Source organism: Trachinotus anak, unplaced genomic scaffold (assembly GCF_046630095.1).
Source record: "Trachinotus anak isolate AG129_WGS33_773 ecotype Australia unplaced genomic scaffold, CSIRO_AGI_Tana_v1 ptg000006l, whole genome shotgun sequence".
In the NCBI taxonomy this organism is placed as follows: domain Eukaryota; kingdom Metazoa; phylum Chordata; class Actinopteri; order Carangiformes; family Carangidae; genus Trachinotus; species Trachinotus anak.
Genome location: NW_027273857.1, coordinates 806,694 through 827,389, shown reverse-complemented (window position 1 = coordinate 827,389; position 20,696 = coordinate 806,694). Strand labels below are relative to the sequence as shown.

At 42.8% G+C, this 20,696-nt stretch overlaps 2 protein-coding genes and 1 long non-coding RNA gene across 19 annotated transcripts in view; 1 reads left to right on the top strand and 2 right to left on the bottom strand.

The window, feature by feature from the left end:
- Positions 1-1,268: 1,268 nt before the first annotated feature.
- LOC139622332 (adenylate cyclase type 8) lies at positions 1,269-13,721 on the bottom strand. Of its 4 annotated transcripts, XM_071479569.1 has the most exons (26): positions 13,596-13,721; positions 12,881-13,511; positions 11,367-11,653; positions 11,007-11,204; positions 10,590-10,829; positions 10,253-10,481; positions 10,008-10,157; positions 9,788-9,918; positions 9,447-9,558; positions 9,011-9,138; positions 8,775-8,933; positions 8,426-8,660; positions 8,144-8,332; positions 7,968-8,068; positions 7,574-7,775; positions 7,020-7,121; positions 4,388-4,515; positions 4,233-4,314; positions 3,952-4,110; positions 3,683-3,829; positions 3,316-3,408; positions 3,040-3,154; positions 2,508-2,632; positions 2,325-2,423; positions 2,025-2,239; positions 1,269-1,440 (listed from the first exon to the last, which is right to left on the bottom strand). In XM_071479569.1, exons 3-25 carry the CDS (start codon positions 11,615-11,617, stop codon positions 2,057-2,059), a joined length of 3,558 nt encoding a protein of 1,185 aa, XP_071335670.1. In that variant the 5' UTR covers positions 11,618-11,653; positions 12,881-13,511; positions 13,596-13,721; the 3' UTR covers positions 1,269-1,440; positions 2,025-2,056. The 4 variants fall into 4 exon arrangements, with proteins under 4 accessions (XP_071335670.1, XP_071335668.1, XP_071335671.1 ...); XM_071479567.1 differs by having other exon boundaries at positions 1,269-2,239; XM_071479570.1 differs by lacking the exons at positions 12,881-13,511; positions 13,596-13,721 and adding an exon at positions 11,994-12,125 and having other exon boundaries at positions 1,269-2,239.
- Positions 3,722-20,696, top strand: part of LOC139622349 (uncharacterized) — a 31,260-nt gene continuing 14,285 nt past the window's right edge. For 4 of the 14 annotated variants that reach the window (XR_011691222.1, XR_011691209.1, XR_011691212.1 and 1 more), the window contains exons 1-5: positions 4,801-5,028; positions 6,421-6,603; positions 12,000-12,175; positions 13,607-13,970; positions 17,294-17,422. This is a non-coding gene — a long non-coding RNA (uncharacterized lncRNA). The other 10 variants (XR_011691214.1, XR_011691210.1, XR_011691211.1 and 7 more) reach the window with 10 other exon arrangements.
- dnajc27 (DnaJ (Hsp40) homolog, subfamily C, member 27) lies at positions 14,188-20,632 on the bottom strand. Its single transcript, XM_071479588.1, has 7 exons — positions 20,233-20,632; positions 19,467-19,549; positions 19,165-19,234; positions 18,687-18,851; positions 18,397-18,519; positions 18,146-18,306; positions 14,188-17,408 (listed from the first exon to the last, which is right to left on the bottom strand). Exons 1-7 carry the CDS (start codon positions 20,317-20,319, stop codon positions 17,276-17,278), a joined length of 822 nt encoding a protein of 273 aa, XP_071335689.1. The 5' UTR covers positions 20,320-20,632; the 3' UTR covers positions 14,188-17,275.

Here is a 20,696-nt window from a genome sequence, read left to right as displayed (position 1 = left end):
TCGGGTCACTCAGTCATTCATGTGATTTGTTTTCCAGCAGTGAAACGATTGGATTCAGTGGATTCGCTCAGAAATCACTGCTCATCTTCAAAAGGAAGCGAGGAATATCCAGCAGCACGGTGACACAGCACAGCCAGATTAACTGCAGAAGACTGCCATCAGGTGAGTGTTCTGCCTTCACATAAACACCGAGGCAGAAAGACATCCGACACCTCCCAAAGCTGGAACACCAACCAGACCCAGACCCTGAGGGGACCCGGACCCTGGTCCTGTTTCATACTTAGTTTCACTGTCTGTTATGAGGCCCCTGAGGCACCAGGTTTTCAGAAGAAATACGAATGTGTGGAAGAAAAACATGATGATATCTGAGGGTTTTTTTTACAGCCCGTCCAACATGAGTGACAGTGTTAGAGGAGTGTGATGATAAATCTGTGCAGATCAAATCATAAAGCTCATTACTGTGAGTAGAAATAATCACTGACACACGGTGTTTGAGGAGCTGCTGCACTGACAGTGTTAATCAGCCTCAGTGATTAGTGATGAAGCCACAGTCAGCTGCTGATGAAAGAGCTGCAGATCTAACGTCTCACTGTCAAACGAGTCTCTGATTAAACTGTTCATTCATGAGTCGGTGCTTCACTTATTCACTGTGCCTCTGACAGCCACACCTGATTTTCTTACAGATTCTGAATGGAGTCTGGTGGTGGTTGCTCTCAGAGTTTGGTGATAATCTGACTGCACTTTTATATTTGATTTTGACCGTTAATAAAAAAAATTGAAGATCTTTAAAACTGTAGAACAGAATTTTGTAATATTTTGTGATGTTCTGACAGTTTTCTGTAAAAACAAAATGTTTAAAAAATATAATTTTAGTTCAGTTCAGTTTCTCTGTCTCTTTTAAATTAACATTTGTGTCTAACATTTTTACAATGGGAGGTTCAGGGAGCGTAGAAGTTGAGGATGTGTTTACTCCACATATTTAAAGATATATCAAATAAAACATGGATAAAAACTCACTTACAATCACTCACTGTGTAATAACTCAAGGAAACAGCTCAGATCTTTTTGGCAGCTGCACAGTTAGGACAAAGTTCACAAAACTCCTTTTGAGTAAATCCAGCAGAAACTATAAAAAATCAATGAATGAATGAGATGAAGAATTTTCTCTGCTGGGATGCAGCGTTCATGTGATGCTGGGAAATCCCAACATCAAGGTGAGAAAAGAAAACAACTTGTGAAACACTTTGATCAACGACAGACAACTCCACTGTGCTTTTGATTGTTTGTATTTTATTTTTCTGGAGACCTGGATTTAAATTGATAGATCTGCAAAATATCAACTCCTCCTTTTCAACCCGATCGACCCGACAAAAAGATTAAAAATCAGAACGACGCCACTGGAAGTTCTGGTCGTTGGTTTCAGTCCGATGTATCACAGATCTGAAGAAAGTCAGAGTCAAAGCTGATCAGTAGAAAAGCTAAAAAAACAAACAAACACATCCTTAAACAGCTTCTTTGCTGCTTCAGGTCATAATATCACGGAACCATTCACTGAATTTGCCTTTAAAATAATGTGAAGGTCTCATGGACGTTCTGCATCTTTAAACAACAGACTCACTGTTTCCTGTTTCCTGAGACTTTTCTCATTGCCATGCAGTCACTCTAACAGACAACTGTCCAACACCCAGAACAGGTAGAAGGAATAAAGAAAAGAACATGAATGAAGTTTTACTGCATTTGCACATTTTGGATGAGAGTCAATAAACCCTGAGAACTGAACTCAAGCTCTAAATCTAAGTAGAATCTCTTTGACACAGTGTCTGGAGACGCATCACTTCCTCCTGGTTAGGGTTAGGGTTAGCTTCCTGGTTCACCTGCTGTGTGGAGTCACTATAATGTCCATGTCCACACTGTCAAAACACTATCTATCTATCAGAAAAGGAGGGACTGGAAGGCTTTTAATGTGAAATATCTGGAGGCAGTTAACAGTGACTGAGCTCTTATTGTGGCTCCAGTGTTCACACCTGTCTTTATGTAACGTGTGCCCCTCCTCCTCCTACGATGCCTCCACCAGGTGAAACCCTCCGTTCTCCTCCCTCAGTTTCTCTCTCTTCCTGGCCTGAACCAAATTGTAGACCACAGCTCCCAGCGTGTTCCTGTTCAGACTGAAGCCCCGCCCACCACCACGCTCCATGAAACTGGAGCGCTCCTCCTGACTGCTCATGAAAAACGTACGGACCTGAAGGACGGAGACGCAGAAGATGTGACAAATAAAGATTTGCTCTCATGATCGCATCATGAAAACTTGTTTCTCTGGGTCTCACCTTGCCGTGACGTTCGCTGATGCCTTTGATGTGAATGCTCCCTCTGAGTTGCCGTAGGAAGCCTCGCTCGACCAGAATGCAGCTGGTGGATTCTGGGACCTGGGAGGAGGGAGGGGGGGTGTGGGGGTTAGATTACAAACATAATATAAACATATAGACCCTCCCACAGACAGGTGTGCTCACCTGTATCCTCCCACTGACTCCGGTGCTCTCCATCCTGCTGGCCAGGTTCACCGTCGTCCCCCAGATGTCGTACTGAGGTTTGGTGGCGCCGATCACACCTGCGATTACCGGGCCGTGAGCGATACCTGGAGATGATGTCACAGCAAAGTATAATATATAAAAATGTTATAACATTAAAATAAAGATAAAACAGTGGAAAGAGGCTTAAAATGATTATTACTGTTATTAATATTCTAATTAAATAAATATTCACACATTTATATCACGACTGTGACGTGAAGGAAACTTCAGGTGAGGAACAGCAAACAGATCAGCTGTTTTTAATCAGCTGTTTTTAATCAGCTGTTTTCAATCAGCTGTTTTTAATCAGCTGTTTTTAATCAGCTGTGTTCATGGAATATTTTGAATAATTTTTTTTTCTTTATAATTTTTTTCTTGAAAGGGTCGACATGTGTTAATGTGTGTGTGTGTGTTTGTGTGTGCGCGTGTGTGTGTGTGTGTGTGTGTGCGTGCGTGTGTGTGTTGTACGAACCGACTCGGAGCTGGAAGCTGTTTCCTGTGTGTGTGTTGATGTGTTTCAGAGTTTCCTGCATGGCCAGAGCGAACAGCACCAGCTCAGTGAGGTGGTTCCAGCCGTCCTCACACTCCTGAACACAAACACACAACAACAACACAATGAGACTTTCTGATTCAGATGCAGGATCCGGACTCACAGCCCTGAATCACATTAACTGTTGGTGCTTTGCTCATCTGCAGAACGTAAACACTGAACTGCTGAGCGGAGCATTTCTACAAATAAAGCTCGGACCTGTCTGTCAGGAGAGAGACCAGACGCTGCCATGTAGGAACTGCCGATGGTTTTAATCTTCTCCACCTCCTGGAAGTAAGACTCATCCAGCAGCTGCACACAGACACAGAAGAGGGACGACTTCTCAAAGGGAACTACTGATACTCTTAATATCTAAAATGAACTGAACCGAAGAGTTCAACAACTGTGTGAAGCCTCCGTCTGCTTCTGTTCTTTAATGTTGTGGCTCATTATGTGTCTGTAGCATGAAGCTTCCTCTTGTGTGTGTGTGTGTGTGTGTGTGTGAGTGTGAGTGTGAGTGTGTGAGTGTGTGTGTGTGTGTGTGAGTGTGAGTGTGTGAGTGTGAGTGTGTGAGTGTGAGTGTGACCTCATCGAAGTCAGTGATGATGTGGTTGAGGAGGCGTAGACACTCGACGTGCTGATGAATGAGCTCCTTCTGCTCGTAGAATTTGGAGAATCCCGGCAGCGAGGCGAAGAGGACGCCGACTCGCTCGTACGACTGCGAGTACAACTCCTGAATATAAACACAAACGCACAGGTGACACCTGCAAGTCCCAGTACACAGGTACGCAGACACACAACGACCACAGACAGACACACAACGACCACAGACAGACACACAACGACAGTCAATACCTCGTTGTTGCGGTCTCTTTCCAGGAAGTGCTGGGCGACGTGGGCGGGCAGGATGTTGAGCAGGAGACACTCGTTGTGTTCCCTCAGCTCCTTCATGTCCTCCACCTCCTTCCTCGCCTGGAGACGCCACAGGAAGTCCAGTCGGGCCGTCGCCTCCAGCTACCAACGAAGAAGAACCAGACGCATAAAAGTGGAAATGAAGAAAGTGCTTTCATGTACCTGACTTATTCTTTCTTTAGAACACAGCACAGTAGAACCCAGCAGAACCCAGCAGAACTCACATGTCTGCTGTTGTAGAGAACGGCTCCCACAAACATCACCATGAGAACGACACAAACTCCCTTCCTGCACAGGTGATGAGACCTGAGACACAGAGTGACTGGAGAGTGAATTTATCACGTTCATGAAAATGATCTGACAGTGTCACCGCGCTCACCTGTGTGTCTCTATTAGGTAGGTATAGAGGGCGGTGGCCAATAGGAGGACAGCGAGCTTCAGCACACAACTCAACCTGAGGAACACTGTGCAGGTAACCATGGCAACCACGCCGCTCAGCACCATGAACTGTCCACAAAAAAAGGTTGTTGATTACACTGTGACCCCAACAACTTATTCAACCTGTAATCCACAGGGTTGAATAAGCAGAAAATAAATAAGTAAATAGTTGGACAAATAAATCAATATATTTTTGTATTAATGTTTAGCAATTAAAAAGCTGAACTGAGTTAAAAAAAAATACAACTTAATGGTTTATATGAACATATTGAAGAAGGTGTTGGTTGAAAGGCAAACAGCCCGCCTCCGGCCCGTCCTCTGATTGGTCAGGCCAGCGGAAGTGAAAGGTAGAAATTCTGGATCAGATGTTGATTAATTGACTCTCTAAAAGTGTTAAGAAAATTAGTGGAACAGTATAAAAGTTCATAAAAGGCAAATATTGTGTTTTCATGTGTTAATTCCTGCTTAATGTGAAAATATGAAACCGCAGTGTGAATAAAAGGCGAGAGTTAACGACGGCGGTTGCACCTGTGCGAGTTGGCCCGACGCCATGTTGAAGCCTGTGCGCCGATGCCATACCTGGTGAGTTGTGTGTCGCTAGCCTGCGGCTAATGAGCGTGTAAAGTCCGCTAGCCTGCGGCTAATGAGCGTTTAAAGTCCGCTAGCCTGCGGCTAATGAGCGTGTAAAGTCCGCTAGCCTGCGGCTAATGAGCGTTTAAAGTCCGCTAGCCTGCGGCTAATGAGCGTGTAAAGTCCGCTAGCCTGCGGCTAATGAGCCTCTAAAGTCCGCTAGCTTGCGGCTAATGAGCGTGTAAAGTCCGCTAGCCTGCGGCTAATGAGCGTCTAAAGTCCGCTAGCCTGCGGCTAATGAGCGTGTAAAGTCCGCTAGCCTGCGGCTAATGAGCCTCTAAAGTCCGCTAGCCTGCGGCTAATGAGCCTCTAAAGTCCGCTAGCAGGTGGCTAATGAGCGTGTAAAGTCCGCTAGCCTGCGGCTAATGAGCGTGTAAAGTCCGCTAGCCTGCAGCTAATGAGCGTGTAAAGTCCGCTAGCAGGTGGCTAATGAGCCTCTAAAGTCCGCTAGCCTGCGGCTAATGAGCGTGTAAAGTCCGCTAGCCTGCGGCTAATGAGCGTGTAAAGTCCGCTAGCCTGCGGCTAATGAGCGTCTAAAGTCCGCTAGCCTGCGGCTAATGAGCGTGTAAAGTCCGCTAGCCTGCGGCTAATGAGCGTCTAAAGTCCGCTAGCAGGTGGCTAATGAGCGTGTAAAGTCCGCTAGCCTGCGGCTAATGAGCGTCTAAAGTCCGCTAGCAGGTGGCTAATGAGCGTCTAAAGTCCGCTAGCAGGTGGCTAATGAGCGTGTAAAGTCCGCTAGCCTGCGGCTAATGAGCGTGTAAGGTGAGTTGTGTTAACCGTTAGCATGTCGTTAACTAGCGCCTAAAGTCCGCTAGCTTTCCTGCTAATTTAATGAAACTACGTTAAATTTTTCAGCGGTTTGAAACGGGACGTTTAGTTTGAGAGATGCTGCTCATGAGCAGACATGTTCTGTGATGATGTATTCAGGAGACTGTGAATTATCCTGTTTCGTGCACTTTTGATGCGCTCCTTGAGTTATTTGCTGCAGTTTAGCTGCTGGCTAAGGTTTCATTGTATTGTTTTACTGGTGAATTTCTGTGTCAGCACTGGTAATTTATACAGTCTACAGGAAGCTTGAGAAACAATTTAAAGGTGCATCAGTGTCCACATTTATGCTTTTATTTGTGCTGCATTGTTTCTGTGTTGCACTTGAATTGAAATTGAGGTTTTACTGTAAGTATAACTCTCCAATGTGATTATTTTATTTGAGTGAAATTTGAGATTTACAACAGAGACTGTGAAGATGGAACATTAATTTGAATTTATTAGCTTTATGATATGATCATTAAGGTTCATAAAATCAACATAAAGGTAATTTTCATCTTGGCCTCATTCATATGTCAGGTTTTTGCTGAGTCCATTAAGGCGAGCTGATTTCTGAGGAGATTCCAGAGCCCTGCAGGGAGATTCAGAGACTGAGAAGATTTCAGAGAGAGAACTGTTCCCAGTACTGGGTGGCGAGCCCAGCCCACGAGATCGAGAACTGTTGGCACAGGAAGCGGTGAACTGAACATCTACTTCATTTCAGTTGGAGTGATACACACACACACACACAGAGAACTCTGGATAAGGATCGAGCCAGGATTAGACTATAGATCCGGGGTCTGACCCTTTTTTTTTTCTATTATTATTTTTTTTATATTATTGTTATTTTCTATACACTGGTTAGTGAATGTATTTTGTACCTTGAACTTACCTTGGGGCCCACCTGTTCAACTTTTAATATATGCCATTGCACTTTATCACTGTGTCATGTGCTTCTTGTTCCACTGTGCTCATCCACACTCTAGACTCCAGACGTTCCTAGAACTTTCTGAATCTGGTCCAATCATTGAAATTATTTTAATCTTTTTTTTTCTCTCCTAATACTGTACTTTGTGGTGACACACGGGTTACAATAACTTCTCACAGTGTTTACCCTGTGTTTGAGTGTGTGAACGCACCTCTGGATGAGTACAGATGTTGACGTCAGGCCAGGTGGAGGTGGGTGGAGACAGCAGAGAGTCACTGCTGTTACTGTGAGTGTCTGATGAATCACACCACAGCTGGAGGGAGGGAGGGAGGAAGTAAAAGCTGGGTAACTCTCCAGGTAGAAATTCTTGATTCTAACCCTAACCAGAAACTGTATCAGACTAAAACTGTCAGAGGATGACTCAGTCTTGTTTCCACAAATAATACACAGGGTCAATTTTTGGGGCAACTTTGCCGACTAGCTTCCTGAAAATGTTTTAGCATCCACAAGTACTTCCAGTTACAGAGAAACTCAGCAACTTTATTGACAAAACTCTTCTTGTTTCCTGAGAGTAAACTACTGCTTATCAACAGTCAGAAAATCTTGTTAGGCAACATTTACGGTGCGTTGCCTCAACACATATATATCCTTTGTCTCTCACCACATTTAGTGTGAGTCAAGTCGATTTCTTTAGCAATTTTTAAAACTGAAAGTTGCTTCAACATTTTCTCTTTGACCTCCACGGAACAGTTCTGTCAGACTTACGATATCTGAGGAGGCAACTCCGAAGTTGACAGTGATGGCGGTGAGTGTGAGCAGCGTCCGGACACTCTTTGTTTCATGGATCCAGCAACAGAGCGACTGAAGAGGGGCAGGGCAACGCTTAAACTCCTCCCCCAGCGTGAGCAACAAGAGCAGCGAATAAATACTACCGCTGATTAGAAACTGAGCAACCATCGGACACAACCTGTATGGAGAGATGTGAAGAGAACACATCCTGAAACCTGGTGGGATTCAGACTCCGTTAGCAGGAAAACCGTGTCTCTCTCTCTTTATTTTCTTTCAGTATGTAAAGTTAAATCATCAGATTGTGGAAACAACAACAACGACAAAGAAAATAACTGAGAATCCATGAAGTCAGGTAGACAGACAGGTGTACCGTGGGGCGGGGATGAGCACCTGGACGGCCATCAGCAGCAGCAGCAGGATGAAAGAACAAACCATGTTGGACTTGAAGAGTTCGTCCCTCATCTGGGAATACTGAGAGACAGAAACAGGACCGTCAGCACTCAGCCGCCTTCTACACCTCCACAACAGGTCAAGTCAGGTCGTTACCTTTCCCTCCATGTGGGAGTCCTTGAACACCTGAGTGAAGGTGGTGATGTGCTCCTTCCTCATTCGCTCGCTGCTCCGAACCTCTAGGGCCTGGCGGATCCTCTTGTTGACCTCTCGCGATCCAGACCTCTGAGCCGCGATCTGATTGGGTAGCTGGGTCAGAGAGCCATTGGTGAAAGTGGCGAGGATCTATGGGCCGCCACAGGGAGAACATACACAAAGTTCAAAGGTCAAAGTTCCACAAAGTGAGAGATTTTTGTTCTACAGTTCTGTTGTTCTCACAAAGTTCATTCCCAGGATGTCTCCGAACGGCAGCTCTGCGCTCCAGGTCGTCAGCTCCTCGTAACTCGGGCGCCTCACTTTCGGCGGCTCGGCCTCCTCCCGTGGCACCGGTCGGATCAGGTACGTGTCGATATTGTGTTTCCGTAGCAACTCATTGCGTTCCCGGCCATGTCCCACCTCCGCCTCGTAAAGGCCCCCCAGGCAGTCCAGAGTGGCCCGAGAGATGTGAATCCGCCTGAGGTGAGGACCAGAAAGCAGCTGTTATTATATATTTCAGTTATACCACTGCAGGTCAGGTTTAGGTTAATCAATATATTAGATCAACTCTGTGCATGAGTGAGTATCTGACCCCGGGACTCCTGCAGCCTCCAGACTGTTGGCGATGTCGACGTCCCAGCTCCAGATGTCAAACTGCCACTTCTGAAGACCCAGAACACCACAAAGAACCGAACCGGAGTGGACACCGATCCTCATGTCCACCTCCTGCTGCAGCTCCCGACGAACATACCTGCAGCACGCGGACACACCTGCGTGAAGTTTCCTGCAGACAGTGTGCTCATGTGCTACAGCAGTGCAGGTTTTTACCGTATGGTGTTGATCATACTGAGGCCCATCTCCACGCAGCAGCGTGCGTGTCCTCTCTGAGGCTCCGGGACTCCTGACACACAGTAATAACAGTCACCCAGGATCTTAATACGCAAACACTGATGCTCCTAAACACACAAACACAGAGGAAAACACACTCACTATTAACAGGCTTTTTCTGATTGACACCTTTATTTTATTGTTAATAATGACGATAAACTTTATTTACGTTGCACATAACGCAGTTGAAAATGCTTCATAAAGAGCAGATAATTCAATTAACAGCTAAACTATTAGAATACATTAAAAAGAGGAGGAAGTCAAATAATAAACAATTAAAACTGTTCATGGTAGAAAAATGTAAAAGTCCACCTCAGACAAAAGCTAATGTAAACATGAATCATGGTGGTTTATGTGGTTGCCATGGTGATCTGACCTCGGCCAGCCTGTCGAAGCGACCGAAGAGTTCGTTAAGAGTTTTAACGAGATCCTGAGCCGAGAGAATCAGCGAGAGAGAAGTGAAGCCGATGATGTCTGCAAACAGGATGCTGCAGAGACAGGAAGTAGAAACGTTTGACGTCAGATTTATTTTGTAAATTAAACTTTAAGAGTTTAAAATGAAAAGTTTTGAATGAATATCTTCAAGTATAAACTCAGAATGTCTCAAAGTGCTGACTTCTATGCTTTATAATTCTGCATTAGTTGACGAGCTCAGGGTCTGATGCTGCGTTCACTGACACTCAGGCCCGACAGCAGCTCTGTGACACTTCACACCACCTGACGTCTTTGTAGTGGTGGATGTAGATCTTGTGGAACTGCTGAGGCAGCAAATATTCGTCCATGGTGGCCATGTCGGTGATCATCTCCAGGACCAGGAAACGAGGCAGGATGGACATCACCAGACGCTCCTGCAGGACACACGGCGAGCGTTTAAAATCAAAAACGCCAGAATCACGTCACGGCAGTGACTGCTTTTCCATGGCAGGTGTGTCTCTACCTGTCTGTGGTTCTCTCTCTCCAGCCGGACTCGTCCCTCAATACAGCGTCTAGTCTCCAGGAAGGACAGTCTCTGAGTCCGGTCTGACAGGTAGTGGATGAACAGACCTGCTGTGTTCATAGCAAGGTACAACAAGGCCTTCGACAACACCTGCACAGGTACAACAACAGGTACACACAGAAAAATGGTTAGAAAACTCTGACAGGGAAAGGAGAAAGAAATAGACAGAAAGACAGACAGAAAACCTTTCTGATGAAGGTGTGGTCGTGGTAGTGGCAGCAGACGTCCACCAGCAGGTGCAGGGAGGAGGTGGTCACCCCGGCAACGATGGACCATAGGAAGGGGAGGGGCAGCAGGTTGTAGGTGGAGAACAGGGTGAAGAAGACGTACCAGGAGTGATCGCTCTCCGCCCAACCGAAGACACCGACCATCACCTGGACAGTCTGAGACAACCAGCTCGCCACAGACAGGTACCTGAGACAGAGACAGGTTCTGGTTCTGAACCAGCTCTAAATACCAACTGAGGATCTGGATTCTAAAGATTCTGACATGTTCTGAAGCCAACTACATTTCCCAGCATACCTCAGCCACTGTGGCGACAACATCACCTCTCTCCTGATCAGAGCGAGCATGCAGATCACCGCCCACAGGACGACCGACAGGCCGGCCAGCCAATCGCAGGCGACGCCGCCCCAGCCCGACGGCCACGTCAGCAGAGAGATAAAGAGTCTGGTGAGGATGTCGATGACGTTGGTGACGACCAGTGAAGTTCTTCTCTGACCGGAGGAAAACTGCTGGTACAGCTGCTCCAAGTCTGCAGACCTGGGGAGGTCGATTTTCAACCAACACTTTTAAAACATCGGCTTTCAAAAGATTTACGACATTTTTGGGTTAAAAACTGTCAAAAACTTTTTTTGATACTTATAACAATAAAACTCTAAAGTCATCAACGTGACAAAAACATCACGTGACTCGATGTGTTGCTGTTTGTGTCTTTACTTGAACGTGTGCTGCAGCGCAGGAATGAAGACACCTCGTACTGTCGACCCCACCGACACAAAGAAATCTGCGTCACCAAGGGAGTCGTGTTTCATCTCTGTTGCCATGGTGATTCTTGGTGTTGCCGGGTGGATTCGAGCAGCTGATGAGCGCCGCTTCTGCCAGAAGTTTCCAGAAGACGCCTTGTGGCGAATCTGCCTGCAAGACATCCGGGGAAAAAACATTTCATTATTAAACTTTAGTTGATGATGTCACTGCCTCTACCTGGTGATGTCATCACCCTCGACCTGCTGATGTCATCACTGTCGCTACCTGCTGATGTCATCACTCTCGACCTGCTGATGTCATCACTGACTCTACCTGTTGATGTCGGCGATGTAGGCGTCGGTGACAGTGATGCGGTGCCTGCCTCTCTCCAGGCCGCCAGCAAGCCTCAGTGAATACAGGTTGTGTTGGTCGATGATGTTTCTGACGGCGTTCTGCCACAACAGCTGTTTTCTCCGCAGGTCAGGGGCGGGGCTTATGTTGGTGCTGAAGCTGATGTCATTGGTTTGCTGCGCTGCCTCACAGCTGGCATTCTCGAGCACACCGCAGTCGTCGTCGTTGTCCATGGTTACGAGAGCAGCAGGGCCCTTCTCTTCTGCAACCTGATTGGTGCAGGAAGTGCAGCGAGCATTAACAGATTTAAATAAACAACAGTTCTCTGTTCACAACCTTTGTGCTTTATAGATATTATTTATTTAATCAATTATTTTATTATTTAAAATGTTCTCATCAGTTTTATTGGTCTTTTATCTAGTTTCTGTTTCCGGGTGGTGGCATTGTTTCAGCCCCGACCGTCCTCCCTTCATAAACATGGCGGACCCTCTGGGTCACTGCAGGGCAGCTGCACAGAGTCTGAGATCACGTCAGATAAACCTTTCAGTTCGTGTTGTGTTGTAAACAGTCTGGATGTTCAGTTGATCAGATCGTCTCTCTGCCAAAAACCTGAAGGGCCTCTCAGTGGACCAGTTGGCCTGAACACGTGGTGCTGGCCCAGGTCAGGTCCAGGTTTCAGGGCAGATTACAGCACAGCAACCTGCTGGCTCCTGATTCACTCCTGAGGCCAGTGGAGGAAGTTTATCTCTGTTCAAAGACCTCCGGAAGGATGAGAGAGAGAAAATCACCAGGTAATTGAATTCACCTGGACTGTGCTGGATTGGTTAATTAGACACCCACTGATCAGTTGTGTGCAAAGTCCTCACAAAGCTCTGAAGTTTAAATGTCATCATTGGTAGTTTGTAATTAAGTTACAAAATTATCCAATCAGAAAAGCATAAATAAAAAAACAGTGTTAAAGCATCATAACCTGCTGTGGTTGAAGTTTTTATTGCTCTGTTTGTTCAGGTGGACAAATGAGTGTTTAGGAGGACAAGGTGATGTGAGATGGTGCTGCTCTTCTGCTGCCTCCAAACTGACACAAAAACAGACAATAACACAAAGATGCAGCTTTTACCAAACTGAGGTTTAATCACGTTCCTGTGTAACACCTGGATGTACGGATCAGCAGCTGCACCTCATTAAGAGCTGGTTATTTAGTGTTTTACTGCAGCTTTAATCAGACGACAGGTGAACGTCCTCTGATTCTCAGGTGTTCACACCAAATCTAAGTTTGAAGCTGGTATTTCTAGTGATATTTCACCAGGTGCTGACACCAAACAACAGGTTCTTTGATTCCTTATTTCCATTGAACAAAAATAATCTTTTTTTTTTTTAATTTTGTGAATTGAATGATTCAGTAAATCTGATCAGACAATAGATGTTAACTTTTAGTACAAACTCATTTCATTTGGTACCTCACCTGAGCCCAGGTTGAATGTACCTGCTGTACTCACTTGTTGCAGTGCTGCAGTGTGATTGGTCCAGGTGAGGATGAGTGTAACACCAGTCTCATGCCTCGCTCATCAGTGATGATGGCTGGTTTCTCTCGTGCTTCTCACTTTTTTTTTCTCTTTTGTCCTTTTTAATTCTCAGTTTCTGATCTTTTGAGTCCATTTCCTTTGTCACCGTTTCTCCACGTCTGTTTCTTCTGTTTCTGTCTTTCCTCACTCTTTGTTTCCTTTCTTTTTCTTCTTTACTCTCCTGTTTGATTTCTAATGGCTCCTTTTATCTTCTCCTTCATTTCCTCTGCTTGTTGCTTTTCAAACCACACGTCAAACTTCATCTTCATACATGTTTTATATGCTTTTATTCAACTGAATCTTCGTTCCATCTCTGGATTTGTTCTTAAGTCCCAGGTAAAAATGGTTCTGTCTGTAGAGATTTTATCTTCAAGCTGAAATTCTCCATCAACGTTTATCCATTAAAATGAGTGCAGAGGACCTGTTAAAATCTTGTTTATGTCCAGGAATTTGTTCCACAACCTTTAGAGTCTTTGAGTTCACTGTCTCCACTTTGGTAAATCTTTGAGTGTCTAGTTTTCAAATCTTCTGTTTCCATTTATTTGGTGACGTCCCATCAAGAAACCTGCAAAAAATACAGGCACACAAAAATTAAAACAGCAAACATCAAGTCAAAGTCAACAGAAGTCTTACGATTTGTTTAATTTACCTTCATGGTAGGAAAACTCAAAATAACCAGACAGGAGGCTGAGGAGGAAGTCTGTCCAAAACCCTGAGAGATGAAAGAAGAAGAAAAGAGCAGAGAAGAAGAAACACAGACGACAAATGCAACAGGTAGACTGAGGTGGAGAAGCTTTGTGTAATCAGATGATGTGAACCAGCAGATGTCTGAGTGTGTGTTAATCCAACAGGAATCCCTGAAACAGAGACAAATGGCTGCTCGTTACAAGGACAGATTTACTCTGTGTGTGTGTGTGTGTGTGTGTGTGTGTGTGTGTGTGTGTGTGTGTGTGTGTGTGTGTGTGCGCTTGTGTGCTTGTGTGCTTGTTCAGGTGCATGATGGGATTGGCGGACCTCCAACCAGGTCAGATTGTGTTTAACTGTGTAGTTTACTTGTACAATAGAAACAAGCTGACAGTCGAAGACAGAGTAAACTGTGAGTCTTTACGTTTGAGTTCACTTTTCACAAACGTCCTCATTATTTTAAACTGTTCTCACTTTACAAAGATCTTCCCCTTTTTAAAAATGTCCACACTTCCAAACAACACAAACACACACAAACGACAGGCTGGAGTCAGAGAAATGATTTCTGTCCTTTTATTATTCCAAAAACAATCCCGTAGAACGTGCACTTACAAGAACCACAGTGAGACTGTAACACACACTGACACACACACACTCACACAAACACACACACTCACACAAACACTTGAGAGGTCAACAGAAAACGTCTCATTTAATCTTTAAAACTGAGATAAACTGTTGACATGTGATGATGACTGTGTCCTCACTAATGTGAGAAAACTAAAAACATTTTAAAACAATATTCTTCTGCATTACTGTGAACATGTGACCTTAGAGAGGGTCAACAGGAAACGCATCATCAGCTCATCAGATGATTCAAGCCTGACTTAAGTCACAGTCATGAGGTATGGAGTTCAGTCTGTGATGAAGTAACATGTTAATGACGTTAACACACACACACACACACACACACACACACACACTGTCTCATCGCCCATCAGTCCATTTAAACTGTTCATCATATAAAATAAATAATATGTGGTTATAATAACACAGAACACACTGATACACAAACAGAACAAAATTCATCTCAGTAACATGTTTGATACCTGACACAGTAACATGTTTCAAACGTGTGATTGGCCGACGCTTTACATCAAAAACACTCCACTTGTCATTTTATTGGGATTTTTATTTCTGATTATTTTTAGAATTCATTTTTTTGTAAATTTATTTGATATTTTCTTTACATCACCACTGTTACATATGTGTTTGTTACTTTTTGGCATTTTTCATTTTTGTACTTTAATAATTACCAGTATTTGTTTCCTAATTTCCGATATCCATTATTTAATTTAATTTGGTAAATTATTAATTTAATTTCTTGTAATTTTTTTTTAATTTAATGTTTTTATTTAATCTGTTTTGTAATTCTTGTAATGCTTCAAAACTGCTCTGTTTTGTTGTTGTTATTCCACCAACAAATCAACACAATTTTTTAACCGACATCAGTAAATATAAAAGACAAAGCGACAGGGCTGATGGGAAATGTGGTCCTGACCACATCAAAAGTGCTGACCATGATAATTTAATACACAGAGCAACTTACGTTTCTCCAATTAAAAACGTAATGATTAAATCATAAAAATAAATAAAAATCAATTTGAAGTGACAAGTGGAAGCTCAGTCTGAGCATTGATTCATTCCTGTTGATGCACATGTAAAAATATAAAACTATGATAACATGTCCATGCTGTCTGTCAGTTCTTTACAGTATCAAACACTTTTCCTTAACAAGATGCTTCCGTTTCATAGATGAGGGACGTGGCAAAAAAAACAAACAGTAAACAGAGTCAAGTCTTTCTTTTAGTTTGATATCCTGATAAAAAACGTCTCATCATCTTGTAAACACTCGTCTTTGTGTGACCCTGGTGGAACACGAAACGTCGTTTAACAAGAGGCAAAGGAACAAAACGGCTGCTTCTTTACAGTTTTTCTGCTCAAACAACAGTGATTTCAACAAACAGGGTTATATATGAGCCTAAATAATATTTTTTGATATTTTGAGGAACATGTAACATATATCAGAGAAAAATAAAGAAAGTATTCTGTAGTATGAGGCTGCAAGTTCTGTTCAAGGGCACAAATAAGTATTTTGAGAGAACAAGGAATAAACCAGCATTTTGAGGGAAGAATCAGTTATTTCAAAAATTTGTTAATTTAGGGAACAAATTTGAAATGCAAGGGAACATAAGGGGAACGTAAGGGCACGAATGTCAGGAGGCACAAAGTCGTCACTTTCGGGAACAGAGTTTTACACAAAATGACAATAATTTAGTTTTAGAAATGATGAATTTGACTATAAAGAGTAGTTTAAGGGAACTAATCAGAAATGTAATGGACAGTTGACCAGATCTCCCGTAAACACGATGATCTTCATATCAGGGACCCAAAACAAACACATCAGAAGAGATTACCACGTTTCCTGACCCACTTTGAGAACCACTGTCCTAACGGACCTGTTGACCTGTCGACCTCTTGGCTTGAGACTGGTTCTGCATTTTCTGATGCCATAGCTGCATTGACCAATCATCACCCAGGAACTGGTGACGTCATGGGTAGAAAACGTGTGTTTGTACGGGGACGTTTGGGGTGAGGAGTTGGCAGGTTTGACCATGTGTAAAGTAAAAAGTTTTAATATTGAACATGCTTTTGATTCCATCACATCTTTAACTTCGGCTGATTTGGCAACAAGGCTTTAAAGTGGTTTGTGAAAGTTGTGTAGTTGAGCTCTATTAAGCACAGAGAGGAGTTGTAACTTCAGGAACTGAATTAATTACTTTAAAGGCTGTGAAATGTGAATTTAAAGTCACGTTTAATAAAAAGTCATTGACTTAAATCACACTAGTTTGTAACTTCACTGACTGGATTTGTTTCTTTACTCTTAATAACACACAGACGCCTTTTACTGTGAAATCAGGTTAAACACCGACCTTTGACCTGCTGCTCGACTGATGTCCTCAACATCAGCAGGAAGAATGGAGACGTTAACCTGACGCCACACACACACACACACACACACGCACACACACACAAAACTCAAAACCACACATCAACATGGAAAATGAACGAAGGCCAATGTGAAACAAAGACAAATGTATGAGTTACAACTCCGACATCTCGTACTTTATTTTCAAATTTAAAACTAAAAACTTTTGACCTCAGATTTCTGACTTTAAACTTGACTATTAATTCAACAGTCTGACTTTATCTTCAGAATTTTAACTTAATTTTTTTTACATTAAAATACATATTAATGACTTTTTCTGAGAATTTTGCTTCTCATTTCAAATTGACTCAAAATTTCATTTTCTCATGTGGCCCTCATCATCTTCCATACACTCACTCACTTACACACACACACACACTAGTTTAGAGAGAAAATCAATAAGTTAAAACTGGTCGTAAACCAGGCGTTCAGTTGGCATACAGCACTGTGGCAAGCAACATGGCACACAAAACCTTTACGCTAAATAAATACCAATAGAAGAACACTGTTCATACGGCTGTGAGTGATTCTTCAGTCCATGTCTGAGCGACAGGAGGTCCGATCTCTGCCCGAGGTTTCAGGTGTGTGTTACTGTGTTATTTTATGTTTTTCAGCAGTGAGGTGCGGGCGTTCACCACAGCCTTGAAGGCGTCTTCGCTGCCAGGAGCTACACATTTATCCGGGTGCAGCAGGACCGCCAGCTTCCTGTATGCCTTGTTCACCTCCTCCCTGGAAACAAAAAGGTAGGAACCAGTTATATTCATGACATTTTCAGCAAGGCACAGAAAGTATAAAAACTAAACTACTCAGAAAGATGAATTAATCAACGTAATCAATGTAGATGTAGATTTATGTTGTTGTTTTGTTGAGGTTTCACTTGTATGCATAATTTGTAGTTATTCAAATGTAGTTTGTTTGTAGTTCTATTCAACTTTTGTTCACAGATATGCATAACTTTAATTGTTTTTAATTCTATGTATTAGTATTTAATTAATATGCATTTGGTTATATGCATAGTTTGTTTCTACAAATCTTGACTCCTGACAAACAACAGATCTCTGTACTTGTATTATTTGACATCTTTATACGTGATAAATGATAAAAACGATTACCGCCCTTATTCTAACTCTTTAATATTTTACTGACACCAAAGGCTTCATTAAAAATAAAACCAAATACCAATAATATGTCAGAAGCGCTTTTTGCACAGTGAATATGTTCAAACTGATGCAGAGTGACCTGTGGGACATCACATTACAGTCAATTTACTGACTAATGATAATAAATAAATATATATATATATATATATATATATATAAAATATAAAAACTCATCATTTTTGACTACTTTAATTCAACATTAAAAATATTCAGTTAATACAAATGTTATTATCATAATCATGTATTTTTTACATATCACTTATTTAAATCAAAAAACCCAGCACAAATTTCACTCAGTTCACTCACCGTGTGGCCCCGGGTTTGACCCCCAACATATCCCAGGAGTCCTTGCTGTTTCGAATGCGTCTGATGGTGTCAGCCTGCTCTTTGGTGAAGCCGACACTGACCTCCGACACCGGACGCTTCCCGCCATTTTCACACATATCAGTGATGGACGAGAAGAACGCCTAAATGGACACACAAATGATGCTTCAAAGTATTGTCAAAAACAACAACAGGAACGCTGTGTGTTTACGTGTGTGTGTTTGTGTGTAAACCTGGAACATCTCGTTGATGCCCTCTCCGCTTTGTGCCGACGTCTCAAAGTAATGAAACCCTCTGGACTCCGCCCACAGACGGCCCTCCCCCTCATCCACCACCCGCCGCTTCGTCAGGTCCACCTGCACAGATGGAGAATTAGTGGTATGGACAACAATGAATTAAGAGAATAATCTGCTGATGGATCGTAATGGAAATGATGCTAAACTGCAGCCCTGATATAAATGATCCTGTGTGATTGACAGAGTTTGGATTAAGATGGTAGGAAGCCTGAGAGCTGAAGTCATACCTTGTTGGCGCAGACGACAAACACGATGCTGTCCATGTTAGCCTGAGAGCCCATTTCTTGTTTCATCTCCCCCAGCCAGCTGTCGAGAGCATCAAAACTCTCCCTGAGGCCGACATCATAAACCAGCAGCACCCCCTGACTGTCCTTATAAAACTCATTCCGCACCTGAGAGACAAAACAGGGGAAAATAGAAAAAAGAAGGATGAAGGAAAGAAAGCAGAGGACAAAGATCATTTTCCTGGTTCAACAGCCCCTCCAGCTGGCAGGTTTCCCACATTACAACTCGTGACCTCTGACATAATTTTACTTTTTAATTTTAACTTGTTTTATGATTTTATTTCAAAAACATTTCTTTTTCTTGAAGCTGGTTTGTCCTGACGTAGAAATACCAATCATCTGTTAATGGTTAAATAGAAGTTGAAATTCGTGAAAAAATATGAAAACTACAAAAAAGGTAAAATGAATTTTTTGGACTCACTTCATAGAAGAAAGGATGTCCGGCCATGTCAAAGATGTTCACTTTTATTTCTCTGTCGCGAACCTGCACTCTGACAACACACACATTACTGATATTACAAAAATACACACTACATAGTTTTACTATCATGATGTCATATTCATATTAATAAAGTTCTAGAGCTGGATTAACATAAAATACATAGGGCATCAGTGGTACAGTCGCATTCCAATACAGCACTCCTCTCAGGATCAAACACGTTATTAAAAAACAAAACCATTTAAAACAAAGTAATAGATTAGTTACCAGGTGTATGAACTTACTTGGTGACTCCATAGTCAATACCAATTGTAGCCAAATACTTGGGAACAAACCTCTTCTCACAGTAGCGTTTGATGATGCAGCTCTGTAGAGTCAAAATCATTTATAATGAATGACAGCATCTTTCATGTCAGACTCCCTTCAGAAATCCACAATTTAAAGGTGTTTCGCTTAAAGGCAAATTCGGCATAACGTACTAAAACATAATTTATGATTATGTAATAACAACTGCATTGTTTTGGTTAATTCGGCATACATATTATCCGTCAAGATAACATTAATTAACCACAATATGAATGTTTTGAACTGGTTCAGTAATAGTACATGTCGCATTTAGCGCTGGATGAGGACTGCAAGATTAACGTTAAAAAGACAATTGATTCCTTAATCTCTGTGAGAGAAACTGCACGCCGAATTTTACAGAAGGTGGCAGTCTTTCAAAACAAGTATTCGTGGATGTTGTACTCTGCAGCAATCAGACTCGTAAAGCAAGGACACTTGAAAGTAATGATTTTTATAAGTTGTCTGGCTTCAGAACAAACAGCATAAATTAGAGCCAACGGACTGATAAACCTGATACCAGCAGCACAAGAAAGGTTTATCATGAAGGGTCAAACTCGTTTTTGTATCAGTTATATTATTATTTTGTGAGCTCACTCTAAAACAGGGATATTTTTTAAGGTTTCTCTCAGCTATTAGTGTCCCATCACTAAAATCTACCAGATTTCATGATGGGGTTCGGTCGAAAATGAACTGGCGGTCCCTTACCTTTCCGACCTCGGCATTTCCAAGGCTTATTACCTTCACACGCAGTGATTTCTTATTGTCTCGCCTCTTCGGTGCGCTCGTCTCCATCTGAATTTAGTCTAATGTGCCGAAACCGTGCGGGCTGTCAACGAGGAAACGCAGGAACTCAGCGCTGCTGCTGCTGTTTATGATGTTGGTAGCGCAGCTAACAGGGCTACCTAGCCGTTAGCTATCTGGCTAGTAATTACCACGGCCCCTACACTGAATTATTATATGTTAATGACACAGCATTGTTTGACGTTAGCATTAGAGCTAATGTTTTGGTCCACCTGTCATTGTAATACACAGCAGAGACACAGGGGAGCTGCGGGCCCGCTATCCTCATTGCCCAATTCTTACCAATAGCTTGGGACTAGCATCAAGCTAGCCGCGAAAATGAAAACACACATCCGCTCATTATTTTCAAAATAAAACCGTATTAACTG